Source organism: Branchiostoma lanceolatum, chromosome 1 (assembly GCF_035083965.1).
Source record: "Branchiostoma lanceolatum isolate klBraLanc5 chromosome 1, klBraLanc5.hap2, whole genome shotgun sequence".
NCBI lineage: Eukaryota > Metazoa > Chordata > Leptocardii > Amphioxiformes > Branchiostomatidae > Branchiostoma > Branchiostoma lanceolatum.
In genome coordinates this window covers 12,618,677-12,643,920 of record NC_089722.1, presented here as the reverse complement: position 1 = coordinate 12,643,920, position 25,244 = coordinate 12,618,677, and the positions used below count along the sequence as shown (strand labels likewise).

The following is a 25,244-nucleotide window of genomic DNA, read 5'->3' as shown; positions in this document are numbered from 1 at the left end:
AATTATGTAAATCAGGAATTTATTTGCATAATTGGTATCTGTTGATGCTCCACTTTCTATAAACTACATGTGTTACATGTATTTGAGTCTTATAATGGAAAGCACTGCAAATATAGATTTTCCTCATTAGCTATGCAAATTACGTCCCAATTAGCATAATTTGCACTTCATTGTTAATATCTCTATCTAAGCTAACTGCATACTAAATACAGTATCATGGAAATCCGTTGTTCCTTTGTTCAGTTATTCTCCTTAGAAGATTTTCACAATAACACCCCTGCAGTAGGTTTGGGCCCCCTGAGGGGGCCCAAACCTACACCACTTCTTTATTACATCACAAGCTATCTGCCACTTAAAAAATCAAGACCATAGCACGTCAAAGTCAAAAAATACAAAAATTGAAGTTCTGCTGCAGTAAAACTAACAAGGTCAGATACCAGGAGGCCCAAATCCAGCCTTGAATTTCGGCTTCACAACACCCGCCCACATACCAAATATCATTGTAATCCATCCAGAGGTTCTTGAGTTATGCTGACTACAATCAAGGAGGTTTAAATAGGACCTCCTTGCTACAATCAAGGACTTGCTACAATAGTCCGGAAAGACACACAGACACAGACAGTCAGACACACCAAAAACATTATCTTCATTTTTCATGGAGATAATTCATATTAGTCTTGATCTTGATTTGATACTGGTCACTATATGGAGCTTTTGAAGAGTATTAATTCAGTGTGAAAAAATTATTACATGAAATTTAATGTGTGACATTATAACGATTAGTCCGCAGACATGAGTTGTGTACGGAAATAGCATATAAAATTTTATTAAGTTTCATTGCTTTTATCAATTTTTCAGCCAGGTTGTAACACATAACATATATAACGTTACAATCTGAATGTAAACCATTACATACCATACAGTTTGACTTTATGGCAGGTGAAATACTCAAGAACTACAAAAACACCCCCCAGCTGACTAGCCCAGAATTATGGTACATCCCAATTGCTCTAAACCCCCCGTCCATCGAATGGGTCCGTCCTTTCGTACGTGACGTCACATCATGGCGGACAACATGAACGGTTCTTCAGAAGCTCAGGTAAAAAACGATTATTTTTTCCCGCCCAGTCAAGTTGTCGTCCCACGTTCAATGCTATTTTACGCATTCTAGAGCTACGGTTCTTTGTAAGTTCGACCGATTGCAATTTTTTCCGTGTTAGACGCGTGTAGACGGAGAATTCCATCGGCTGTTTTGGTATGCCGAAGTTGGACATGGGCCGAACTGCTTGTCTCCAAATTTGGTGATTTGGCGAAAAATTCGCGACTGGAACACCGAGAAAGAGTCTAAGCTCCGTCATGAAAATGTCGAAGTCGGGATAAGACCTTTTACAATTGGATAATGGGTGGTTAGAGCTATATGACTGTCCTGTGGTTTACTAGCGAGAGATCGGAGGACATGGAAGCACATGGGCTACTGGAAAAATGTTATGGGGGAGGTCGAGTAGAGAGAGGGGGAAGAAACAGCAGTGTTATTGTGTAAATCTTGACGTCGTAAAACCTAACTGCTATGTAATTATATGCAGCTACGGTTTAACAGTTAGCTATAGAAATTATCTTTAGGCAACTATGTCTCTTAAAAGATCAAAATATGATGTAAAATTCAGTGTTGAAATTCCATCATATAATTTGTGCATGCTGTCCACAGCTGTAAAAAAAACAACTTATGTTTACACAAATTTATTTTTGATCTTAATCCAAGGAAATATAGAGGTCCCAAGCTTGGTCTAATTTAGCTGCTCAATAACTGCAGGAAAGCAAACAGAAAATAGCTTTTGACCTGTAAATGTATCTCAGGAAATGAAAAAAACTACTTGAAGTACTTCTTTCCCGAGGGTAATCTAATATTCGTCCCAAATTTGCCACACTTTATATCTTCCCCAAGGCATTGTAGGGAGTAGGTGAGGGTATTGCCTATTAATTAGCAAAGCCCCAGACTAGACAAACTGGTTCAGTTCAAAGAACGTTATTAATTATGACACCTCCATACCTGTCCGTTACAGAGTTTGGTGCATGTACACACATTATTATAGGACCACGGTGTTATGATTGCTACCTACACTTTTGACTTATTAAGTTATATGACCCTGTTTCAACTGAGACATAAGCTGGTGTGTAATACTGGCTAAGCAGATACAGATCAAACAAAGCATACTGAGTCCTTTAAGTACTTGAGATAATTTCACTCCCAGTGTTATTCTGTGAATGATCAATTATCAGTAATTATAACACTTCGACTTGAAATGTCATCAGTGTCAGGTGATATAACTACAGTACAGGTATCCTTAAGCTCCATTTAAAGGTAGCACATACTGATCAGACTCTCTTTTGCTTCTGAGACATTTTGTAGTTTCTTAAAATTTAGTTAAATGGTAATGAGTACAAGCCAAGATAAGGGTCCTTTCATTGAGAAATTTTTCAACGTCTTGAGTCTTGGTTGGTAAATTCCCTCCTTTTCTCTAGTCTGTAGCGACAGAACCCCCAGCCCAGGAGGTCCCAGCATGCTCGGTGATGTCTGCAGATACGGAGCCAGACTGCAGTATCCTTGAGGAGTCTGCGGACGTCAGCACCCCTCCCCCCGAGGAGGACACCCCCAGCCCCAGCCCTAGCCCCACCCCCGAGTCAGAGCCCAGAGAAAATGGAAGTGCCGCAGTCGACAAGAAGAAGGACAAAAAGAAGACGAAAAAGGGTGAGTCATCACTCGTCGGTGAAAAAAAAAGTTGTTACAATTTTTACAATTCTTACCATTGCTAGATTTAGTCTGTAATTCCTTGGTGTATTCTGTGTGAGCTCCGTTCATTTTATTACTTTTTCTGACCCCTTTTTCTATTGATAAAACTTCAGATTTGGTCAGGGGATTTGAATGTTAATGGCTAGAATAAAAAATGGTCATAAACTTTTGTTCTATACAGGACTTATTGGTAGGCACCAAAGATTCACAATGGTGGAAACCGCTTCTCATGTATGTAACATTTCTAGCAAGAAAAGTATCCTGATAATATTATTTTCCAGCCTTTTATTCTCCACCAAACAACTGTGCTTCCCTGTAAAACATTAATTCCATTCAAACATCTTGATACAGAAGATTTTTTTCGCTGACCCAAAAGATATTTCCTGTCATTTTTACGAGATTATGGAATGTGCATGCATACATGTATGTAATCACCCTGGAAAGAGTAGATCAGAGTAAAGTCAAACTCAAACTCATGTCACTACCAGTACCAGACACACCATGTGGCCCCAGCCGTATATAGCAGTGTCCTCGCCCCCAGTGATGTCCCTTACACAGCTGCAGGGCTATATTTAGTGAGGAATGAGCCATATTTACCCAGGCCAGTCCCCCTCAGATTGTGCAACAACTGGCAAGCAAAACAGCTGAATCAGCAACTGTTTACTCAGAAAATCCCTTTGCTAGTTTTTGCTGTAGTAAAATTCGTCCTGACATGTTCGCTGATGTCAATGTAGAAAAAAATTGCACTAGCAACATTTACCAGTTATCATAATAACATTGGAATACACCTTGGTTACTCCATAATACAAAGTAGATGAGAGTAAGATGATATTGATATTGGACCCCTACAATACATGTATTATAAATATCTGCAACTGTTGTAATAATGACAGTTGTTCAGTTCCATCGTGTATCACCAGTGACAGGGTGTTTGTAATTTAAATCAGTTCACATTATCCCATCACTTGTCAGACAAGTGGTACATACTGGGAGGTTTCTTATCAAATAATGTACTAGTATTTGTTTGCAGAAATACCTTACATACGGAAAATGAAACATCAAAATATTGATCAATCTAGTATTGATAGTCTTGCCTTCAAGTCCATTTATGCTGATTTATCGATAACAGAAGAAGAAAAACACAATGATAATAGATACTGATGTTCCTGAGAGAGCATAAAAGTACATGAAGTAATCTTGTTCCACAATTTTAAGCAGAGCAAAATGTCAATACATTGGAACATTTCCAGTCCAGCTACAATCCTCCATAGACACAAATTGAATTATTTATTTTGTACAACATTCAGTACTTCTGTTGCAGACAGTTTAGAGTGTTGGCAGAGCCCCATTTTTTTCCTTCTCATCAATGTTGGATGTTCAGAATCAATAACCAGGGCTTGAAATTCATTTTTGAAAATAGGTGCACACAAAAAAAACAGGTGTACAACTGAATAAAAAATAAAGAACTATGTCAGCAAGGCCTAGTTACCAACTCGACCACCTCTCTTCTAAGCTTGAATCTGAAATTCTATAGCTAACTTCAAACTTTTAAACAAATAATACAACGAAGGTTTTATATCATTTATTTTTTTCTTTCACTTTAATGTCACAAACATGCTGTATAGTGCACAATTATCGTACCTTAACATATACATAACCCTACAAACTTGCATATGCACCCAGTATTTTGAGCCCAGAGGATATATGATATTGATAAGTGGCAAAAATTATTCTTGGCAGAAGATTTTACATCATTACAACCCTACAAACTTGCATATGCACCCAGTATTTTGAGGAATTTGAGCCCAGAGGATATATGATATTGATAAGTGGCAAGAATTATTCTTGGCATAAGATTTTACATCTGTACATTACATGTACATGGTACTACCACTCAAACATTGATTATCTATTTTGAACCGGCATAAACTCTTGTAGTGGTGTCATCTTGTTAGATAACAGAAGAAGTATTGTCATATCTTGACTGTGACCTCAACCTTGACTTCACCCTTGACCTCCCTAGGCTACAGGTGGGGCATTGAAGCTGCCTTACAGAATACTGGGCCCGATGGTAAGATAGAACTTAGAATCAACTGTAGGGGTCGTGGGTTAAGGTTCAAATAACCTCATCATGTCTTGGTGGGTCTTGGATGGTTCTAAGGAAACGTGGAAGTAAGACTAAGAGGTTACAAAAGGCAAGGTGCCTGGTGCTCACATTGTATTGTGTTGTTGCAATTTCAATAAAGAAAGACACGCCATGGTCTGTGGTAGAGTTGATGTTGCTGTACGTTATTTGATATTTCACTTTGAAAATCCCATGTTGTTGATAATAACAGCTTGCAGAGCACTGCTAAAGGCGAACTGGATTCGCAGAAAACAATGCCAGACAGGTCCTTTTTTTTACCTGTGAATATGTGATATGTGCCCTAAGGGTGTCCTACTGGACAAAGGGCAACTACTTAACCATCTAATTAATAACCCCTTCTAGGTGTCATGTAGCTTTGCATAAACATATTGGAAGCCACATGAGACGTCGATATTAGTAGGGGTAATTAGCAATGACAAATTAATTAAAAGATTAGTGTTATTATAGATCTAGTAGATGTAATCTAAAATTGGTTACGAGTTACGACCCAAGATGGCCTTTCTTCACCAGAAAAAGATTGCAGCAATAGTTAGACCACACCAAGAAAATATCTTGTTTCTAAAAATTTTAGAAAGAAGACAGATACTAGCTTAACTCCCATACAGCTTAACTTTAAACCCTGCTCTTAAGAGTCTTACAGTTCATCATCTTGGAGTAAAAGGTAGACCTTAAATGTTATTAGTGTCACTGACGAAAGGTACTGGCATGGATACTACCTGAAACGTCTGACCATTTCCCAAATCTATCCATGGCCAGTTGCATGAGAAACTGTTTTCTGCGAACCGGAGTGTTAGTGTTAACCTTTCTTACACACTCCTGGAAAAGGTTGCAGTTCTTAGGATTGAACTTGCATGTTATGCCAAAGGGCAGTTACGCCGACTGTGCAAATACAGATACAGAACACCATTCATTGTACTTGTGGAAAAGAGAGGAGAATCTTTCCTGGTAGACTATAGACTTTGTATTATACCCATCCTTCTTGTCACAACCAAACCAGTGGAAGACTTAAGTTTTTCAGTAAGCTGAACACCTGGCTGAAGATACATCTCTATTTCCTTCTGTCTCTCTGTCCCTGTCCACAGGTAAGCAGGGCGGTGCCGAGGGTAGCGCCGTGGACGGTAAGAACCCCTCGCTTCCACCGCACAAACCTGAGGCTGTCCATACGACAGCGCTTGCAGCAGACTTGCATGAGCCTGTGATGGTGTTAGCTTGGCTTGCTGTACCCTGCTCCATCCTTATGTTCACACTGTTGTTCAGTAGAATTGCTTTTTGTCTATTAGGAACAGTAGGATTGTTGTGATCTCCAAGTAGCTTAGGCTAATTTTTTTTTTACATCTTTTTATTTGTTTTGTACACTTCCAGATGGACCTTTTTGTTTTTAGGCCACCACATATTAGAGTTATAACAGTTACAGAAAAGATGTACAAAATGTATAAAAGATGTAAAACATGGGCCAAAACTACAGAGCTGCTTGGAGAAAAGTTGGTTGGTTCTTACATTTACTTAATGAAAAAATACAACCAATTCAATCATGAATGTAAAAAGGAACAGAAAAAGTAGACAAGACTTTCAGGACACACTGTAGGCCAGACAAAACTGCCTTCAGCTGCTTTGAAAGCCTTGAAAATAAGTCAATTCAACGGTTATTCGTTAAGGAAATCTAAGAACCAAATGGATGCATTAACAGTACATTTACAGAAGTGAAGAGCCTGTGACATATGCATGGATGCCTGCTATGCCACAAGCTAGGAGAGACTAATGCAAACATCGTAGGTGTCTGCATGTGCTGGTAGCGGTGTTACTCAGGATGCGCCACTGCTTTAATTAAGCTAATTGATTCATTTCTTAACGATCATCCACTTTTTGTTCCATCTTCAGATGCAAACAAGGAAAAGTTCACTGCTTGTTTTTTTCGCTAACGAGTATATTTTTTGCAGAGTCCTTGGTTGTGCATGGCTTGCATTCCTCCCCCACTAACAAACATTTGTTGTGGTAAATGTTGTAATGGTAATTGTTGTCATAGTAACCCTTGTGGGTTCTGCAGAGGTTGTTTAGGTGTCCGTTGTAACTTTTATTCTGTGCCTGCAGCCAAAGAGATTGAGCAGACCATCAAGCAAACCATGCAGACGCTGAACTCAATGGACAACCCTGACGAGAAGTTGGGAGCAATCGTGAAAAGATATGCAGAACTGGTAAAGTCTTCTTTTCTTCTCTCCATAGTAACAAGTTGCTACGAATCAAAACATCATTTTGATCAAAACTGCTACTGAATGAAATAATGTGTTATTGTCATCATTGTCCCTTTGTACACAATAGAAATGTCATGCCTGCAGTGCTTTCACATTTCTGATAATGCATTGATAATATTGTATACTGGGAATCAAGTCATCCTTACATATCATAGATGAATCAGTGATGAATTTTATGAGCAAATGTGAACATCTGTCAACTGATTTCTGTCTGTATGTTTTGTTCAGCTGGGTGATCACAGGTCCCTACAAAGAGAATTCAAGGCAGGCCAGCGGATGCAGACACAGGTAAGGGCACTAAATTTAAAGATATGTCTGGTTGTGGTCTGTTTGCCTCTCCAAATAAGTTCTGTGTACCTGACTTGAAGTGTTATTCAAAACTATCTACATGTAGAAAGGAGAGCTACCACTATGTTTGACCTAAATGAGCTTCGTATAGTACATACACAATAATGCAGCATTGCTGTTGTGGCTTATGATGAATCTGGTTTCTGTTTTTAAGTTCCTGTTTTTGAATTTTGTGAATCTACCTTTGCAGTCTTTTTCTTTTGTAGAAGCTTCAATCATTCTATCACTTACAGCATGTATTGTTAGAAACCTGTACAGTATGTTGCCTGTTTCTTGTTTTGAACTTCCTACAACCCTGTGCTTGTGTCCTGTGCAGGTGTTGCGGGAGAAGGAAAAGCTGCAGGCTGAGCACAGCAAGGCTCTCCTGGCCAGGAGCAAACTGGAGAGTCTCTGCAGAGAGCTGCAGAGGCACAACAAAGCCATCAAGGTACACAGATACCCGTGACATCACTCAATCCTGTGTGGCACTTATGACATCACTAAATCCTGTGCACATACTAGAGCTCTGCAGAGAGAGCACAAAAAAATATTAAGGTACACAGATACCCATGACCTGTCCTCCAAGCAGGCAGACCCCCCAACCCAGGCTGGCCGTAAAATCTGCTCGGAGAACAACCCATGACATCACTTGATCCTGTGCACAGACCCATGACATTATTGAATCTGGAACATTTCCTATGGTATAATATATTTATAAGACTCCTTGTCCCCCTACAGGAAGAGTCCCAGAGGAAGATGAAGGAAGAAGAAGAGAAGAGAAGGGAAATCTCTTCAAAGTTCCAGGTAAGAAACTGGACTCCATCATCAAAAGATTCACAACAGAAATTCACAACAGAAATGTCACAAAAACTGATGTCAGTTTCCTTGTCAGTATCTGGCCATTTTATCCCTGTCGTTTTTCTGTCAATCTGTCGAAACTGTTTCAAAGGTGACATAAAGTTGACTTTTTGACACTTACCCGAAGTTCTGTCCAGTAACATACACGTGTATGCAGACATTTGTAGTGCAATCTGTTTAAGAATTTAGGCACTCTTGAAACAATTTCTTGTTCAGTAGTATTCTCTACCGTAGTCATTGTTGATGGATTATGTTAGTTTTAATTTGTTGTTTTGTATGTTTCTTCCCACCAGAACTTTTCCATGCAGGTTGAGTTTATGTGTGTAAATGATTTGTTTGCCACCACTTCTTACTTACTTTTCTCTCCTTGTCATCTTCTTTCTGTATATTTGCAGATCTGTTACTGCATATTGCTTTCTTTTGCTAGTACATGTACACTCGGTATTGCAATGACCTGGTCACCAGCCTTTATCATACTTGTTCTTGCTTTGATATTTACATACTTTTCTGTGTTATATTCTCTTCTCTTCTTGAAGCTTGAAAATCTGTTAATCATTCTTTTACTCACAGCTCAATTTATCCTTCCTACAAGAAGTACATGTTAAAAACATGCTCCTATCATGCAATTATATAAGAGTACCTCCTTAAGAGTGTAAAGAAATGAATACTGAAAGAAAAAAAGGGCTAAGGCATGTTGTTACAACCTGCGGTTTATTGCAGACGACTCTGGGAGAGATCAGTACACAGATGGACGACAACAGAGACAGGAGTCTGAAGATGAAGGAGGAGAACATGGAGCTGTGTGGGAAGCTGAAGAGCCTGGTCGACCAGTACGAGAAGAGAGAGGAGGTAGTGAAGTACCTCTGTACTAGAGAAGAGCTTTAAAGGACAAGGAAATAACCTTTAAGTGAAATGAAGACTTACTTTATATTACAGAAGCTGTAGCCTCTGGTGGAACAGTACAAAGGAGGAAGTGAAGGACTTGTGTACTAAAGAACAGCTTTAAAGGGCAAGGAAATAACCATTGAATGACTTAAAGGCTCAGTTTATGTTACAGAATCTATACAGTGTATGGCTGGAGCAGTACAAGAAGAGAAAAGAAGTACAGTACATGTAGTTAAAAACCACTGTACTAACAAGGATAGGATGGCAAGAACTCAATTTTATATTGCAGAGGCTGTATCCTCTGGTGGAACGGTTTTGGAGGGAAAAGAGGTAGTGAACAACCTCTGTACCAAAGAACAAGTTTTTATTGCAAGGATTATTGAAATGATCTGTTTTCTCTTGCAGAAGTTGTCTGGAAGGATGTAGAATGGAACGTTTGCTGCTTGCAACCAAACATATGAGGCAAGGAAGTAATCTTCAAGTAACAGAACATTTTGTCTTGTATAAATATCATAGTTAAACAACAGAAGAAGATATCCTATGTTCTAACCTGAATGTCAGAGCAATTTGTTTGCATTTTCAGAAGTGGTCAGGGAAAAACAGTTTAAGACAACGGAGGAGATTTTGTTAGCAACACCTCTTCACTTCATTGGTTTTGACAAAATTTCTCACTTCTGTGGAAAATCTTTCTTCTGTAGGTCCTTTTGAAGGATATAAATGAACAGATGAACATCAGTCGTGAGAAGAGCATGCTCCTGAGGAAGGAGAATGTGGATCTGATGAAGAGCATGAAGGAGCTCATCAGTAAATACGAGGAGAGGGAGGAAGTAGGCAGCTCCGTGGAGATCATTGGACAGACCCTTTAAACTCCTTGTGTATTTTCAGCACCTCTGATGTTATATTTGTTCTGGGGTTTTCCTGAAATGTTGATCTTTTGGAAGATGAAACTGTTTCAAATTCTGCATAAAAGCTGACAGCTTAAACCAGCTCATTTGCTTGTAGAATTAGAGGTGGTGAAACACAAGGCAGTTTAATTTGGGCCACTCTAGCAAAGTTCCTTGTTTCTCAGACCTTTCAAAATGGAACAGGAGAACTTTGAAAATTAATTGTTAGCCTCTTGGCTCTTATGTTCTTCATAGTTTTTACACAAAATGACTGATAGCTCTCACAGGTCATCACCTGAGATTCTCATTTTTGTCTGAGAAACATGTTATTTTGTTGGACTGGCCTTTAGTGGATGCTGTTTGACCCTAACCAACTCTGCTTGTTTCAGAGTGTCCAAGAGTGCAACTAACTGGAATGTGACCATGATCAGCCTGCAGCATGTCTTTATATACCTAACACTGTCAGTTTCACTTTATAAACAAGACACTAGAAATAACAAAAGTAAAATCTCATATTTGATGGGCATGATGATATGTTAAATGATTTGTTAATCATTGACATTCATACTAAGGTCTGAATGTATCAATATCACATTGTGATTCACAGCTTAACTGTTGAACAATGTTGTAAGATTGGGGAATGTTAAAGTTTGTTCTGATATATTTTGACAGCATGTTCGTGTTGCATTCTGTCCTACCATGCAATAAACACATTTGATGTTACCAGTCTACATAATACATTGTACATAAATGCATTTGCCAATTGAATGTAACATGCAGTCAGTATAATGTGATTTTGCATGAAAAGTTAGGAATTTTCTGTAAGGTCTCTCAAACTTGATTTCCCAGTTTGTGTTATGCACATTTCCAAACCATTGCCCAACTGAAATGTGCATTTGTGGGAACGAAAAGTGTGATATAAAAGACAACAAAACACACAAAACGTTTTAAAAGATTGAGTCATGAGCATGATTTCTTGGTATTCACTTTTATTTTTCATTCCTGCAAACAGCCCAACAGGGCCCCAGTTTGGAAATGTGACCCGGGCATATGTACAATATATATAAGTGGTTTGACACCATGAACCTGTGGGACTCCATGTGATCCTTACAAAACTTCTGTTCCTCCCAACAGCACGTAGAGAAGCTGATAAAACAGAAGGACCTGGAACGTCAGCTGGCAGAGGCCAAGATGCAGCAGGCAACCATGATGCTGGCTGAGGAGAAGGAGAAGTTCCTCACAGAGAAACAAGTGGTAAGGGGGGCTGATCTTATCAAACATTGTGATCTAGTAAAAAATAAATACACTCCTGCTCTTTTCTGGCAAACGAGGAGAAATACATCATAGAGAAATCAAGTAAGAAACGGGTGGTAAGGGGGGTGATCAAAGTTAAAGTTTTAAAAAACACATGCCCTTTTTTGGTTTAAGAAAAAATCATTATAAACATGTGAGGGGGCTCACCTTAAACAAAACTTCTTGATGTGCAGGAAAGCATATAAATCTATATCTGCTAGACTAAGTATATAATTTGTAACCTGCCTCGTTGCATATCACTCCAGTTCTGTACTTGTTTGTGCAAGGAAGGCTTCTATCATAGTGTTATTAGAGCTGGGAAAACAACTTAACTACAATGTATTTTAAATTTGTAATATAACCTGACAGTGTATAATTTTTATATCTTTGCAGCTTCTGAAGGAGAACTATGCCCATCGGGAGAGGAGTGAACAAATGGCAATACAAGAGGAGAACATGAAAATGCAGGTAAAACCTCCCTTCTCTGAAATGGACCAGTCCAGCAATGTGACAGGATATAGCTTCCGGTGTGAATGGATGGTACCACTTTACAACAGAGGTAGTCAGGCTTGAGAGAAATTTGCTACTGTCTTGCACATACAACATTACACAGGTCATGAAAATGTTGCTCTGGTCAAAGTGAAAATACTTTGGAATGAAAGAACAAACATTTGATTGGAGTGATATAGTTTTCCTATGCCATCTAGTGATATCATGCTGAACTGCAGCTGTCATGCAATGGCACAATTTTGTGAAAGTTGGCCCAAAGACTTACAATCATGACCTGTATGCTAATGCACATTAAATAAGTACAATTTTATGGTACAAAAATGCTGCTGACTTGCAGTATTCAATGATTCCATACTGTTTCCTCAGCTGAAACTTTACACAGAGAAGTTTGAGGAGCTTCACAAGACGTTGAACCAGAGCAACGAGGTCTTCAACAAGTTCAAGGTCGAGATGGACACAGTAAGTCTTAAAGGTCGTTTCTGTTGCATACAGAACTTGGCAGAGATGGATGTTTTTCAGCACTTCCACAACGAAAATTATTATTGAATCATGTTTTTTTTCATCACTGGCCTTTCTTCATGTACTTTGTTACATCCTTAGAATCTTTTGTGATCTGTATAACAAACTTAGGAGTGTCAAATTGTTCAATATGATGTAGCCATCCACTATACTGCTTGCATACATAAAAAGCTAGTGTGAACCAGTAGGGCTGTCTCCAGAACCAGTCCCAGAAATTTTCTTGTTGCTATGGACAAAAATTTCACCCTGTCCATCCAAATCTGAACTTCATGATATGAAATTATGGATTGCATTTTCATAAGTTTAAAATGACACATTTAAGAACAAAAATCAACAACATGGACTCCCAAACAATGATTGTGATGGAAACCAAATTAAAAGCTGGAGACAGCCCTGGTGTGTACTGATATTACAGCTGTTGATTCTATGCTCAGTAGAAAACTGTGGTTTCTCTGTTTGTTTCCAGATGAACAAAAGGATGAAGAAGCTGGAGAAGGAGTCGTTCCAGTGGAGAACGAAGTGGGAGAAATCTAACATCACACTGCTCGCCATGGCGGAGGAGGTAGGGGAGAGATTTATTTTGTCTTTATCTTACATACCAGCTCTGGATGTCCCTGTGGCTCAACTGGTAGCAGCCTCCAGTTGAGCTACTGTTTCCAATTAGTGGTAACATGTAGACCCTGGCTCAAGTCCCAGGGTCAGGACATAGCGGTTAGGGCTGCATCATCTTTCTGAAGGGACGTAAAATGGGGGGTCCATGTTCAAGGAGGTGCCTTGAGCATGTTAATTTTATTTTATTTATTTTTTTAATGGGGAAGGGCTAGCAACACTCCCTGTAAAATGTACCCTGCTACTAAAAAAGAAACAGCAAGGAAACTTGCTGTCCTGTGTGCCTCTAGGCACTACAAAGGTCTGATTCTGAACGAACAAACATATTGGCTTAAGATACCCTCATACAACTTGCCCATGTTAAAATGTCTTTTAAATACAGGTAACAATAAGCATTACCTTGCTATTTTGCTATTTCAAGGTAAAAAAATTACAGCTTTGCACTTTGAATCACACGTATGTCAATTAGCAGTGTACTAAAGGTTGTGTTGTAGTAGGGAAGAAGCAACAACTTCTAGCTGAAGGCCAAAGCCTCAGTCGAAATTTCAATGGGTACAGTTAGCATTTTTTAGAATCAAACTTAAGAATTGCTCTTATTCCTATTTTCTCTAAGAAACAATCGAGAGACAAGGAGCTGATTATGTTGAGAACGAAGTGCGGGAAGCTGGAGAACTTGTGCCGCGCGCTGCAGAACGCTCGCAGCGACACCGAGGGCGGGGCCGACAAGGTCTCCGAGGTCCTCACCAAGTTTGAAGAGGCAGAACAAAATCTAGCAGGTAAGACCACGGCTGTGTGAGGTTGGTATTCTGTGTTGAGGCCATACCAACAAACCTTCTTGTTTCTCAAAAAGAGCAAGCTAAATACTGTTGAGATTCAATAGTTACCAGCCTACATGTCTAGTATACATGTATGTACAGGTATTCTTTGCTCTCAATTCAAAGTCATTTTATTAGTCCATGAAGCAAGCAAGGTTTGTTGGACTGGCTTAATCATGAGTACAAGGGGGAAACGTATCTAAACCATGATGGGCAGTACCCATATCTTTGGATGAAATTGTCCTAGGTCTTTGAAATACTAATGGATGATAAATTAGTGCAGTTAAGATCCTCATTCTGTCTTAATCGTAACTACAAGTAGCAAGCTTAAACCCTCGCCAAGGTATGGTAGTTTCCTAAGTAGGATTTAGAACTTCCTGTTTGAAAGAAAGCTATGGTCAGAACTCATGCTAACTTTAGTTAACTGTTCAGACAGTCCATGACTTAAGATATAATCCTACTACACTAGCTTCCATGGACTTGTAGCTTCAGAAAAAAAATGTTATGATTGTAGACTGCTTATAACTTGCCATAGTTAGTCTAACCAAGCTACACTCATCACAGCTAAACCAAAGGACCAGGACTCACCTAAACCAAAACCTCACAACAAGAAAGAGGAAACTAAACAACCAGACAACGCAGAAACTAAACAACCAGAGGAAGCAGAAATTAAAGAACCAGAGGAAGCAGAAACTAAACAACCAAAGGAAGCAGAAACTAAGCAACAAGACGATGCAGAAAAAGCTGAGAAGCGTCCAGACATGCCCCTGGTATGCCGTCCACAGTGACACTCCATCTCCGGCCTCTCTGTTGTAATTTGGTGGACTGTCTCACCAAGTCCTGTTCCTCCTAACTGTCCCCTTTCCTTTGCAGTCTGGTTACCCTTTGGTGCAAAGTCTCGATGTCTCCTCCCCAAAACTGTCCTGCACTTTATCTATTCTGGTCCTGTGTATTGTCCTGTCTAACATGTGAACTGAAGCAGGAAAAAACAAGCTTCCTATTTGTCTTTCTTAAGATGTAGTATTCTTCCTTATATCTTATGAAGGATGTTAGGAACAAGCAAAGCATTAGTAATACTGATACTGATACTAATTGACCTAACAAAGCTCTGAAGCCTCCTTAGGTTACCTCCAGATGTACAGAAAATAGATATACTTAATGTACAAAATTATGGTCTGTAGGGTTGGGTAGGATTACAAACAATGCACAAACTGAATCCTCCATTTATCATGTTACTTGCATTTATGTTTTTTGATTTCTGTTTCTTTGGTTTTACTCTAATCTCTACTGATTTATCTTTTGCCTTTCTTCACATTTTAAAGCTTTCTTTAGAAGCCTGTTTTCTGTCTTTTCACCTTCTTTGTCCTTCCTTCTTTGTTTCTATTCCAGCGGAGATTCGAGGTTAGTTTCTGCTTCTTTCCTTCTGTTCATAAATCCTTCAGCCAAATGCATCAGATTCTGCTACATGGAGGTTTTTTCTCTCACTAATCCTACTTCACTGATTTGCTGTTCATAGTTAAGGCTATGTTTCAAAAGAATCGTAAAATGAAGAATTATAGTTGGGTTGACATTGGATAGTATTTGAGAATTGAGAAAAAATGTCAAATGTTTAGGTATGTAGAAACAGTTACCTTATCCTGACTAACAGTTACAGTAGTCTGCATTTTCTTTCATTCCCAAAGCCTCCATAGCATTTTCTAGTATCAATCATCATCAACTGTTTCTAGTGTGTATCGCTTTTTTCACAGTTGGTTACATTCGCTGTTTTGAGAAAATTGCAGCAATCAAAAAGCAGTACATGTATTTGAAAAGAAAATAGCGCTTACTTTAATAATAAAGCAGAAGAAAGTCCCAACCAGACTGCCTACCTTGAGGCAAAATGATAACCTTTGGAAAGGCTGACGTTCCCGATCTCAGGGTCTGGTTTCTAAGAATTTCAGATTTTAAAACAAAATTGGACAAAGCTACAATAACTATGCTGCCTCAACAGATAATTTGATTTGCATCGTAACAACTAACCTTCCTCCCTTTCTGACATCAAAAGGCACTCAAATTTGATTTTGTGGATGATGTCTTTGTATTTTCCTGAGGATATCATACACACAAATTAGTTTGAACATGCAGAAAGGGCTTTGATGAATAACCCATGGTCTGGACATGCCAAGCCTTTTCAGAAGAAGTCTATTTAGTGAGAATATCATTGATTTCTTGAAATGTGCAAAAATTAGATTGAAAATGCAGAAAGAGCTTGGAATTTGATGAATACATAGCTTCTGGTCAGAATGTGCCCTGCATTTTCAGAAGAAGCTGATGAAGGCTTGTTTGCATTTGTTTTTTTTTTAATTTGATTTGGTCATAAACTGTTAGTCTTCTGTCTCTCCCTAAAACCATAAAAAAATTAGAATGCACCAATGCAGGGCAAACAGTTCCTCATGTCTGAAAATTAATGGCATGATCCATTTTTGTGATCCTGTGTAATCTCCAAGCAGATGTGTCAGATTGAACTCATCAGACTTATATAAAATAGCAGGTGTCCTTCCCAGTGTGAGTGGTTTATAGCTTATAACTGCACCTGAGGCAATTGTCATATTGTGGTCACCAGAGCTAGCACCGAATGGCAACTGCTCCATACCCTTTTGATCAGCCTCGCTGGGTAGTAGTCAGCTAACCTTTTAACGCCCACCTCATTGCTGTACGACAGTGTCCTGTTAGGTAATAACTGACAGCTCAGCTGCTAATGACTGGGGCTTATGCATAAAAAATCAGAAACTGATTGGGGGCAGATGTAGAGCGAGATGGACATAAAAAGAAGAAAAAAATGCAAAGACGTAGAAAGCTCACACTGATGTATCTTTATGGAGATTACACATAACCCTGTATTAGCCAGGATGCCAGACCCCCAATCTCTAGAATATCTATCATGTGGGGTAGATATTTTAGAGATTGGGGGTCTGGCATCCAGGCTAACCCTGTATTGTTCTCTAACAATCCTCCCCTCCTACCCAGCCAACAAACCCACAACAACAACAACCGACATCCCCATCCCCGAACCCACCCTCTCCGCCGGAGCAGCAGGAGGACAAACAGCAGCAGCCGGAGACGAATCCGCAGCTATCGGAGAATCCCCCGCAGACACCGGCGCTGGACCAGAGCTGAGCACCACCGAGGGAGGGGGGGACGCTGAGGACGTAGACGATTTTATTGCACAGATCAGGGCAGACACCACGCGTCTGGAAGACATGCCTAAACCTCCTCCAGATGAAATCACCCTCATGGACATCTTAAACATGAGGGAGCCTATCAAGGGCGAGCCTATCAGAGGGGAGCCTTCGCTGGAGGAGGGGGAAAAGGAGAAGGAGGGGGGTGAGGTGGAGAAGGTGGTGGAAGATGATGATGTTGACACAGTTCCTTCCAAGCTGGAGGCTATAGATTAAGATCAATGCACCCTAAGTTGTGTAACAGTTACTGAAGAGTGGGAAAGATTTGTTTACCAGGACACTGTTAGGTCCCCATTGTTATGACTTTCCGATTATGTCATTCAATCAAAGTCATAAAGATAAATTTGACTTTCTTTATCTATGAAGGGAGAATGGGACATATGTCCCAGGATGAGTATGACTGTGATATTGTTAAACACACTTGTGTGGTTTGCGTTTTTTAATTAAAAAGCATACATGTACTTCACTATACAGTAATAAGTAACTATGTAATGCACCTTGTACTGTATAAATGTTTCACATGCAGGTGCAAGAGAGAGAAGGGGAAATCACTTTGATAACTGCTATGCAAAGCTGCACAGAAACACTTGAAATCTTGGTTGCTCAAATCCCTTCAAAGTTACTCAAGAGTTTTTTACAATTATGAAACAATTAATTCCCAGATATCGATAGCTCCCCACGAAGTCTTAAATGCTGCTACATGTAGAGTTATGACCAATATTTTTGGATCATCCTATTTGGCATTATGGGGGTGAGCTGCAGCCCATCCTTTATTACACTGGTGCAAGTTTTGCACCTAACTTTCTGAGATGAAATTGTTTTGATGTTCAGGATATCTCAGTGTTACAGTTTGTTGTAAGCAGACCTGTATGTTGTTGGATGCCATACAGGGTTTTGTGTTGTTTTGTGGTGTTAGGTAGTCCAACTAACAGAAGGAATCCGATCATGATGTTCAATGCAATATTTGTTATCTTATGTACTGATCTTGCAGCAATGCTAGATCAAGCTTTTGGCAATTTTTGGTACATTTGTGTTTGCTAAATCTAGTAACGTAAGAAAGGTAATTTTGAGAATTATAGATAGAAGACCATTACAGTTCCTGCAAATTATATTGCACAGAATAGGAAGAAGTGGTAACACTTCTAGAAGACTGCAGTTTGGGTATGAACTCTCCCTACAAAAAGAGACATGCCAAAGCTCTGTCCACCTTGTATAAAGCACAACTTAGTGACGAAAAAAGAAACTATTTGTAACAAATTTCAACCTAATGTACCAAGTAAGAAGCAAATAAATTATGGCATGGAAAACACTCTGCTAGCATTCATGTGTCACATACATTTATACATTCTCTGTACATACATTTTTACATACAGTTGCATGATTTCATGGTATTTAGTATGTAATAAGCTTTATTTCATGCACTGTCAGCTTAATATGTAAAGCTCTGATCCTCTCTAGTGCAGAACTTTAATCTGATTTTCACATGCCCACTACCTAATCTCCAAGCAGATGCAAGGATCAAGCATGTCCTCTGTACTGGAAAAGAGCTGTTCTAAATGTTGCAAAAACAGGACAAAACATTGAGAATGAGCTGGATCCTTACATCTGCTTGGAGATTACCCTCTATCCCTTTCAGGCTTTTTTTATCCATTCTCAACTATGCCACACAGATAAAGACAACGACACAACCATGTTCTGGGCTTTATTGCAGCTACACATCGGCTTTACAAACCACAGAAAACTGCATTCTGTCAGTCCCAACAGCCTGTTTTTTTCCTTCAGACTACTGGTCAGCATTTCCGGGTACAAGTAGCGTTTGTGTTGTACATTTCATCTGCTTTGGTAAAAAGCAAGGAAACCTGGTTACGCAGACCCCACCAGACTTAAACAAGTATGTGCAGTCACCAAGATCTTAGCAAGCAACCAGAGCATGGTGACTTCCAGAAAACTGGGCATAGCTGTTGGGGAAGAAATATCCAACTGAGGGTTAGGAAACCACTGTAGTTCAAACTAGGCACTACTTTCCACAGAAGAAGACCCTTCGTCTTCCAGTCTGATGTGTAACAGTGACATGATTAGCAGTGTGACAGTTTCATTAACCCTTGCCATACTACCTTCTGCTGTAACCAATACAAATTTGGAGCATGGATGCATGCTTAGGTGGGAGAAGGTTAAGCACAGTTGTTCAGCCTGCGTAGAAAGAAAACATCTTGTGTTTGCTCTCTTGTGCTCTGAACAACTAAATGTACAGGAACCAAAACAGGGCCTTTCATATTCTTTGTTTATAGCAACAGAAAGTCCGTTTCCAATTCATATTAGGATACACCAGCCAAGTCATAATTATTTTGTGGAAAGAAATTAATGTGGATGTTACATTCGAGTGCAGAATGACAAAAGCCTGTCAGAGTTCAGACAAGTGGGGAGGGTTCTCGCGCTCTTTTACACCTGCTGGACTTGAATCACAATAAGGGCAGACCTTTGCAAGCTAGTAAACAGATTAATTTTCAGAGGTGAACATGGCTTTGCTCTTGAACCCCAAAATAACAGGTCATCAATTTCAGCATTTGAACAAACATCCCTACGTAAGGCTTTCTCAGAATTCTGACAGACACAATAAGTGTTTGTATGTATGCATGCATCGTTGTTAGGTTACTATTTTTAGTGGCAATCTTTGTTTTGTATACATATTTAAAGTATACACTTCCAGCATTGTCATGAATATGACACAACTCGACTCAGACTAATCTCAGCCCTTTCAAACTCCAGTTAGAGATCCATGCACACATCTTTATCTACATTTCCTTGTCTCAAAATAACACTTGATGTGTTTGATACTAAATAGCCTTTTCTCATCATCAAAGACATCACATCTCAGCACATCCTTTCCATACAGTTTTCTCTAAGTAATTACTGATCACCTTAAACTTGAAAACATGTCACAAGAATCTCTGACAACCCTGCACTTTCAAATGACATTACTTGTATGGAACTTGATAGCTGAACCAGACTGAAGCATTGGCCTTCAAATTTGAAAAATGACTTTTCGCCGAGTCCCAAAACAGCTGCCACAAGGCAGACTACTTGCGCCCGACACCTACTGCAAGGTCAAGCTGTAACCTTCAACTTTTGCCACCAAATAAGTGTCATTGCTTAAAGACACATTCTTTGCTCAGCTCATCACATACTACTAGGTACCTGACACTACAGGGTCAAGTTAGCCTGAAGGAATAAACTCTAACCTTTGCCAACAGCCAAACAAGTGCCACTGTCAGAAGCATTAGAGTCCAAATCAGGATGGACATGTGACAGGAATAAGGTCAGAGCTAGGTCAGTAGCAACAGGAAGGAACCCAGCAAGATTCCCCTCGAGGGGGGGTGTACTTTTGCTGTATAACATGATTCTGAAGCACACCTGCCAGCACTGGTGTTGTTATATGGTAAATTGGGTACTGAAGCTAAAGATGATAGAATTAGAGTTGGAAAAATATCTGTCCCCAAATAGATCAAGACTGAAGAACTTTAAGAATGAAGATCAGGCTTCTACAGGCCTGATGCCCTCTTTCCAAAAGACAGTGATCAGGTATGTTCAGGAAAGACAGTATCTGTTTTGGCCTATCAGTTTTGATACTGTCGTGCCACCAAAAGATCCGCTTGGAGATTACTGTAAACATCCTAAGTCTCGTTGGGCAAACTTCAAAGCTAAAAACAACTTCCATCCCAAGGATGTGAACTGGTCCCTCCCTAACAGGCTGGCAAACTCACATATTCTTACTTCCACCTGTTACAGTCACATCTGTGTTAAATCTGCATCCAACCTTCTGCTGAGAATTAAATGTTCTTGGCTTAGAAATGAAGAGGTGCTCATAGAATGACCTGAAATTTCCGCTTGCCAGTCCTGTGGACCCCCGAGTAAATCAACCTCAGCCAAGATCAGCTTAACACAAGCCTGATCAAAGGATGTTCCACAGGAAAGCTTCTTATCCAGTCAGGGGAGGTTCAGTAGACCAGTTTGGGTTGTCATGCCGGGGAGATCCAGTAGATCAGTTCTGGGTAGAAGGGAAGTACATGTACCCAGAATAGATGGTGGTATAACACTGGTCTGTTTAATCTTTAGCCTGCTAATCATTATTGGCCTATTGGCACCAAATTTGTGTTGGTTTATACGGGGGCAGGCAGAAAGTTGGGGGGGGGGGGGGATAGAAGAGACGCTAAATGTAAGACTTTGTGACCTCCCAATTATAATATCCTGAATCAAAGATTTTCAAAACTGTATATGATATGACGGAAATAAAGATATAATGAACCAGATTTAGTCCAATGCATGACTTTTGAAACATTATTGTACATGTACATGATCAGTTGAAACATGGTGTCTCTTATAGAAATTAGGAAATAACTTTCCACATTTCAACTGACCAAGTATAAACCATTCAATTTGGTACTTTCGGTCATACAGTATTGCTTTAGGTAGAGACAGACCCCTTTCCAATGGACTCTCCTTTCTGTAATGTTTCAGGCCCCTCCCTTCATGATTATTGCCCTTCCTCCTTGTCAACCTGCTGATCATGTCACTGTTGTAACTCTTTTTCCAGTCTTATGACTCCACTATTTGAAATCAACTGAAGTATTGGTATGTATCTGTTGAAAGCTATAGAATGGTAACCACATGAAGCTTGTCCACAACTGAGATGACATGGCCATATTTTAACACTCCTTCTGGGTTTTCATAAGTTTAACACACAAAACACAGATGGCCTGGCCTAACATCAAGAAATAATTTCCACCAATGTGAAGCAAAGGTAGCTCATCACGGACAGTGGTGCCTGGACAGTGGTCGCTTTCAAGCCTAACTGGCTTTGCATACAAGGCAGAAGCAGAAGCATTTCAAGTTTTCAAAACTGAAATCCTACTGCTGGTCAGTTAATTGGGAGGGCTCGAAATGGTTTTTGCTGCAACTTGCACCAGTCTATGGACAACTGCAGATTCTGAATGAATCACCAAGTATTGAGCATTGGAACTGTTTGATATCAAGTTAAATTCTTTCTTCAACATAAACTGCATGTCTTTCACCTCTTGAATTGTTATAAATGTAATAACAATATACAGGGTCACCATAACCCTCAGGCTAACTTGCTGGGAGGGATTGCTGTCCTTAGCCACTGATTTAGTTTGTAAGGACAACCACACCCTGAACATGATAAACAACCTTCCACAGGTCTTATTAGTAGGGCATGCCTCAGGGTGGACTGACCTGAACCAAAACAATTCAAATCCTTACCAAGCTTGTAACCTTTCATAGGTGATAAAATTCAGTGTATCCCACAAGCACTGGTGTAGGTTAAAGTTGGAACTTAGATTTTAAGCTGTAGGACACACGTTCAGGTGGTACCTCGAGCCCTAAATTCCCTAGAGACCACTGTCCAGAGCACACAATAGCCCAGGTACCAGGCCCCTTAAGCTTACTAAGGCTAAGGCTAAGCTGAGGATACTGCAGTTGTGTCTGTGTACTAAGTACAGCTTACATCAACAGGCTAGACCTTCCGACACTTGCTTGAAGGTGCTGAGGGGTTTTATAAAGTGATAGTCCGGAACCCCGCAGTGCGGACATTGAATGGACGTCGAGTATTCCGAGTAGAAATGCGTGCCCTCGCTGGGGTCACGAACCGGCTTCCCGCAGGCTTTACAACTAACGCGGTGCGGGCAGCACGGGTTGGCGGCAAGTATATCGTAGGTATACATCGTGCCCAGCTGATGTGAGCTGCCGTCCCAGCGTGAATTGCAGTTCTTGCACACGACGCAGGTTTGTATACCCATCAGGCAGTGCACGCAGACAGCGGAGAGGTACAGCCACCGCCCGGACACGAACACTCGTATACTCTGCGCGTTGTAGTCCTGCGGTGTGAGGAACAGGGTCCCGTCCACGAGAGGGTAGCGATCGAACACGGGCAGCTGCGTGTTGCACAGGACGCACGGGATTGTGCTCACGCGGTACGCGGTCAGGTTGGAGAGGACGAACTGGCGAGTGTCGTCCGCATGGCCTTCATCTTCCATCTTGATGTGGATGGGGTTCAGCTTGTCCGGAGGCAAGACACTGCAAGACAACAAGCAACTTCTTAAGTAATAGAAGACATTGACAAAAGACAAAAGTGTCCTAAAAATCATATAGCATCTACAAGATCACTTCAGATTAATCTCCAAGCAGATGTGTGGTGTTGACTCATTCTTACATGAACAAGGTCTCTTGTGACAAATTCACACTTAGATGACACACAAAATCATGCTGGAATGTGCATATACTTGGACATGAATATGTGAAAGGTGTCAATATAACCTCAACCCCACAAAGGGTCCCCTACATATATAAACAATAACAGTAGGAGACACAGAAATGCTGTTGACATGACTTGCAAGGTCTTGTCATATAGCTTATTTTCTTTGTGCCAGGGGTCCTTAGTCATTCCTGTGGAGTTTTAGACAAGATCTAAGACTAAGTTAGAGGGCGTTCACCCTTGATATGTATATGTCTGAGATGTGACCCCAATTGACCCAGTTTAAATCTCACTCTTTGGGCTTAACATTAATACTAGTAGTTAGTAAGCTGGTTCAGAATACCTTCTTCATAAGTATTCTCTAATATCATTGCACCTATCTAATCTTGAACAAAGGTAAGACGATAACTATAGAATTATCTCTTTCTACAAATCTCCTTGCTGTGATTTTAGCTATTTCACAATTGTGTTTCCTATATTTTGTGTTTCCTATATGGTGCAAAGTCCAGATTGTCAACAACACCCCACCCTTGGCTCCCATATTTGTTTACAATGCCATTGAACCGTTTAATCAGCCTTCTCTCTGCACAGGATCGAAGTGTTGAACACAAGATCCTCGCAACTCAATCCGGTTTATGTCTTGAACCTCTGATTTAATCTCCTACTAGAATACGGTAGATTACAGAAGGTAAACAAAGGAAATCCCAACCACCTGTATAAAAGTGAAAGGTCGAGTCTCTTGGTGAACATGGAGGCGTTGTAGTAGTAGTTGCCACTGTTGTTGTCGGAGGATTGCGACTCGGTGCGACTACGGCGGGGGGAGGGGGTGCTCTCCCATGGCGGGGAGGGGGAGGGGGCGTAGTCCATGGTGGCGTTAGGGGGGGTGCTAGCCAGACTGGTGTCGGAGAGGGTGGAGGAGGAGGAGGCATGGCGGTTGCGTGCTTTCACTGCCGCGGAGGGGGGCTGGCTTAGAGGACCCTTCCCGAGATCTGGCTTGTCGTTTTTCTTCTTCTTCTTCTGTTTCCTCGGCGCTGGCGGCTCGTTCTCCACCACGGCGCGCTCGGCGGTTGGCTTCTCGGGGACCCAGTTCAGGTCCTTGCGGAGGTGACCCTTGCCACACTTGCAGGCGCAGGCACGGTAGGCCAAGTCGTACCCCTTCTTGGTCCACAGGTTCTGGCGACGCTGCTTCTCGGACCAACTGCGCGCCCTCCCCGAGGACCGAAGGAACGTCAAGACGGTCTCCTCCCACTCCTCGAAGCACTGCTTGTGCATGTAAGGCCCCTCGGGGCAGCCGTCATGGTTGCAGACCACCTTCACGACGTCTTCGGGGTTGGCTAGACTGACGGGACTGCCGAGCTGGCATCCCGAGGAGCCAGGCACACAGCACCAGAACTCGTGGTTGTTGTTCTCCTGTCCCGCTCGGTCCGCCTCCCCGCCTGCGTTCCCAGATCTGTTCCGGCCCCTCTCCCCACGGTGTGGCATCGTGTGGGACCCTCAGGTGTTCCCCTAAACTTCCTCAAGTCCACGAACACCTCCCACCTTCACTCCTTGGTCTGTTTTTGTTTTGAAACCCCAAGACGGGGGCGGAGGAAGTGGACGTCTTGGCAAAACAAGGATGATAAATTTACTGCGCGCTGATTGGTCAGCCCCGCCGCGTACTCGGGATTCCCGCCAGCTGATTGGCCAGCGATGATGTAGCACAATATGAAAGGTTAGAGGTCAACTAAGGTAAATTGTCACGGTTTTTGTCATCAAAATGCTGAATTTGACGTTTTTTGGACACTATTCATAATCTAATTCGCACTTCCTTTGAATATTAAAGAAAACAAAGTTATAAACAAATCGAATTTGAAAGCATTCTTCGCAAAGCCCCAG

General features: G+C 40.8%; 2 protein-coding genes across 8 annotated transcripts; one reads left to right on the top strand and one right to left on the bottom strand.

The window, feature by feature from the left end:
• Nucleotides 1-968: 968 nt before the first annotated feature.
• LOC136435262 (alpha-taxilin-like) lies at nt 969-18,410 on the top strand. 7 transcript variants are annotated; one of them, XM_066428587.1, is made up of 16 exons: nt 969-1,099; nt 2,521-2,746; nt 4,812-4,859; nt 6,017-6,052; nt 7,023-7,126; nt 7,412-7,471; nt 7,848-7,958; nt 8,249-8,314; nt 9,952-10,080; nt 11,272-11,391; nt 11,824-11,898; nt 12,307-12,399; nt 12,926-13,021; nt 13,682-13,844; nt 15,273-15,284; nt 16,890-18,410. In XM_066428587.1, exons 1-16 carry the CDS (start codon nt 1,064-1,066, stop codon nt 17,315-17,317), a joined length of 1,803 nt encoding a protein of 600 aa, XP_066284684.1. In that variant the 5' UTR covers nt 969-1,063; the 3' UTR covers nt 17,318-18,410. The 7 variants fall into 7 exon arrangements, with proteins under 7 accessions (XP_066284684.1, XP_066284674.1, XP_066284717.1 ...); XM_066428577.1 differs by lacking the exon at nt 9,952-10,080 and adding an exon at nt 9,089-9,217; XM_066428620.1 differs by lacking the exons at nt 9,952-10,080; nt 15,273-15,284 and adding exons at nt 9,089-9,217; nt 14,448-14,653 and having other exon boundaries at nt 16,890-17,158.
• Nucleotides 18,411-18,790: 380 nt separating this feature from the next.
• LOC136435296 (headcase protein homolog) lies at nt 18,791-25,006 on the bottom strand. The gene is made up of 2 exons (XM_066428642.1): nt 24,082-25,006; nt 18,791-23,191 (listed from the first exon to the last, which is right to left on the bottom strand). The coding sequence occupies exons 1-2, from the start codon at nt 24,849-24,851 to the stop codon at nt 22,624-22,626; spliced, it is 1,338 nt and encodes a 445-aa protein (XP_066284739.1). The 5' UTR covers nt 24,852-25,006; the 3' UTR covers nt 18,791-22,623.
• Nucleotides 25,007-25,244: the final 238 nt, after the last annotated feature.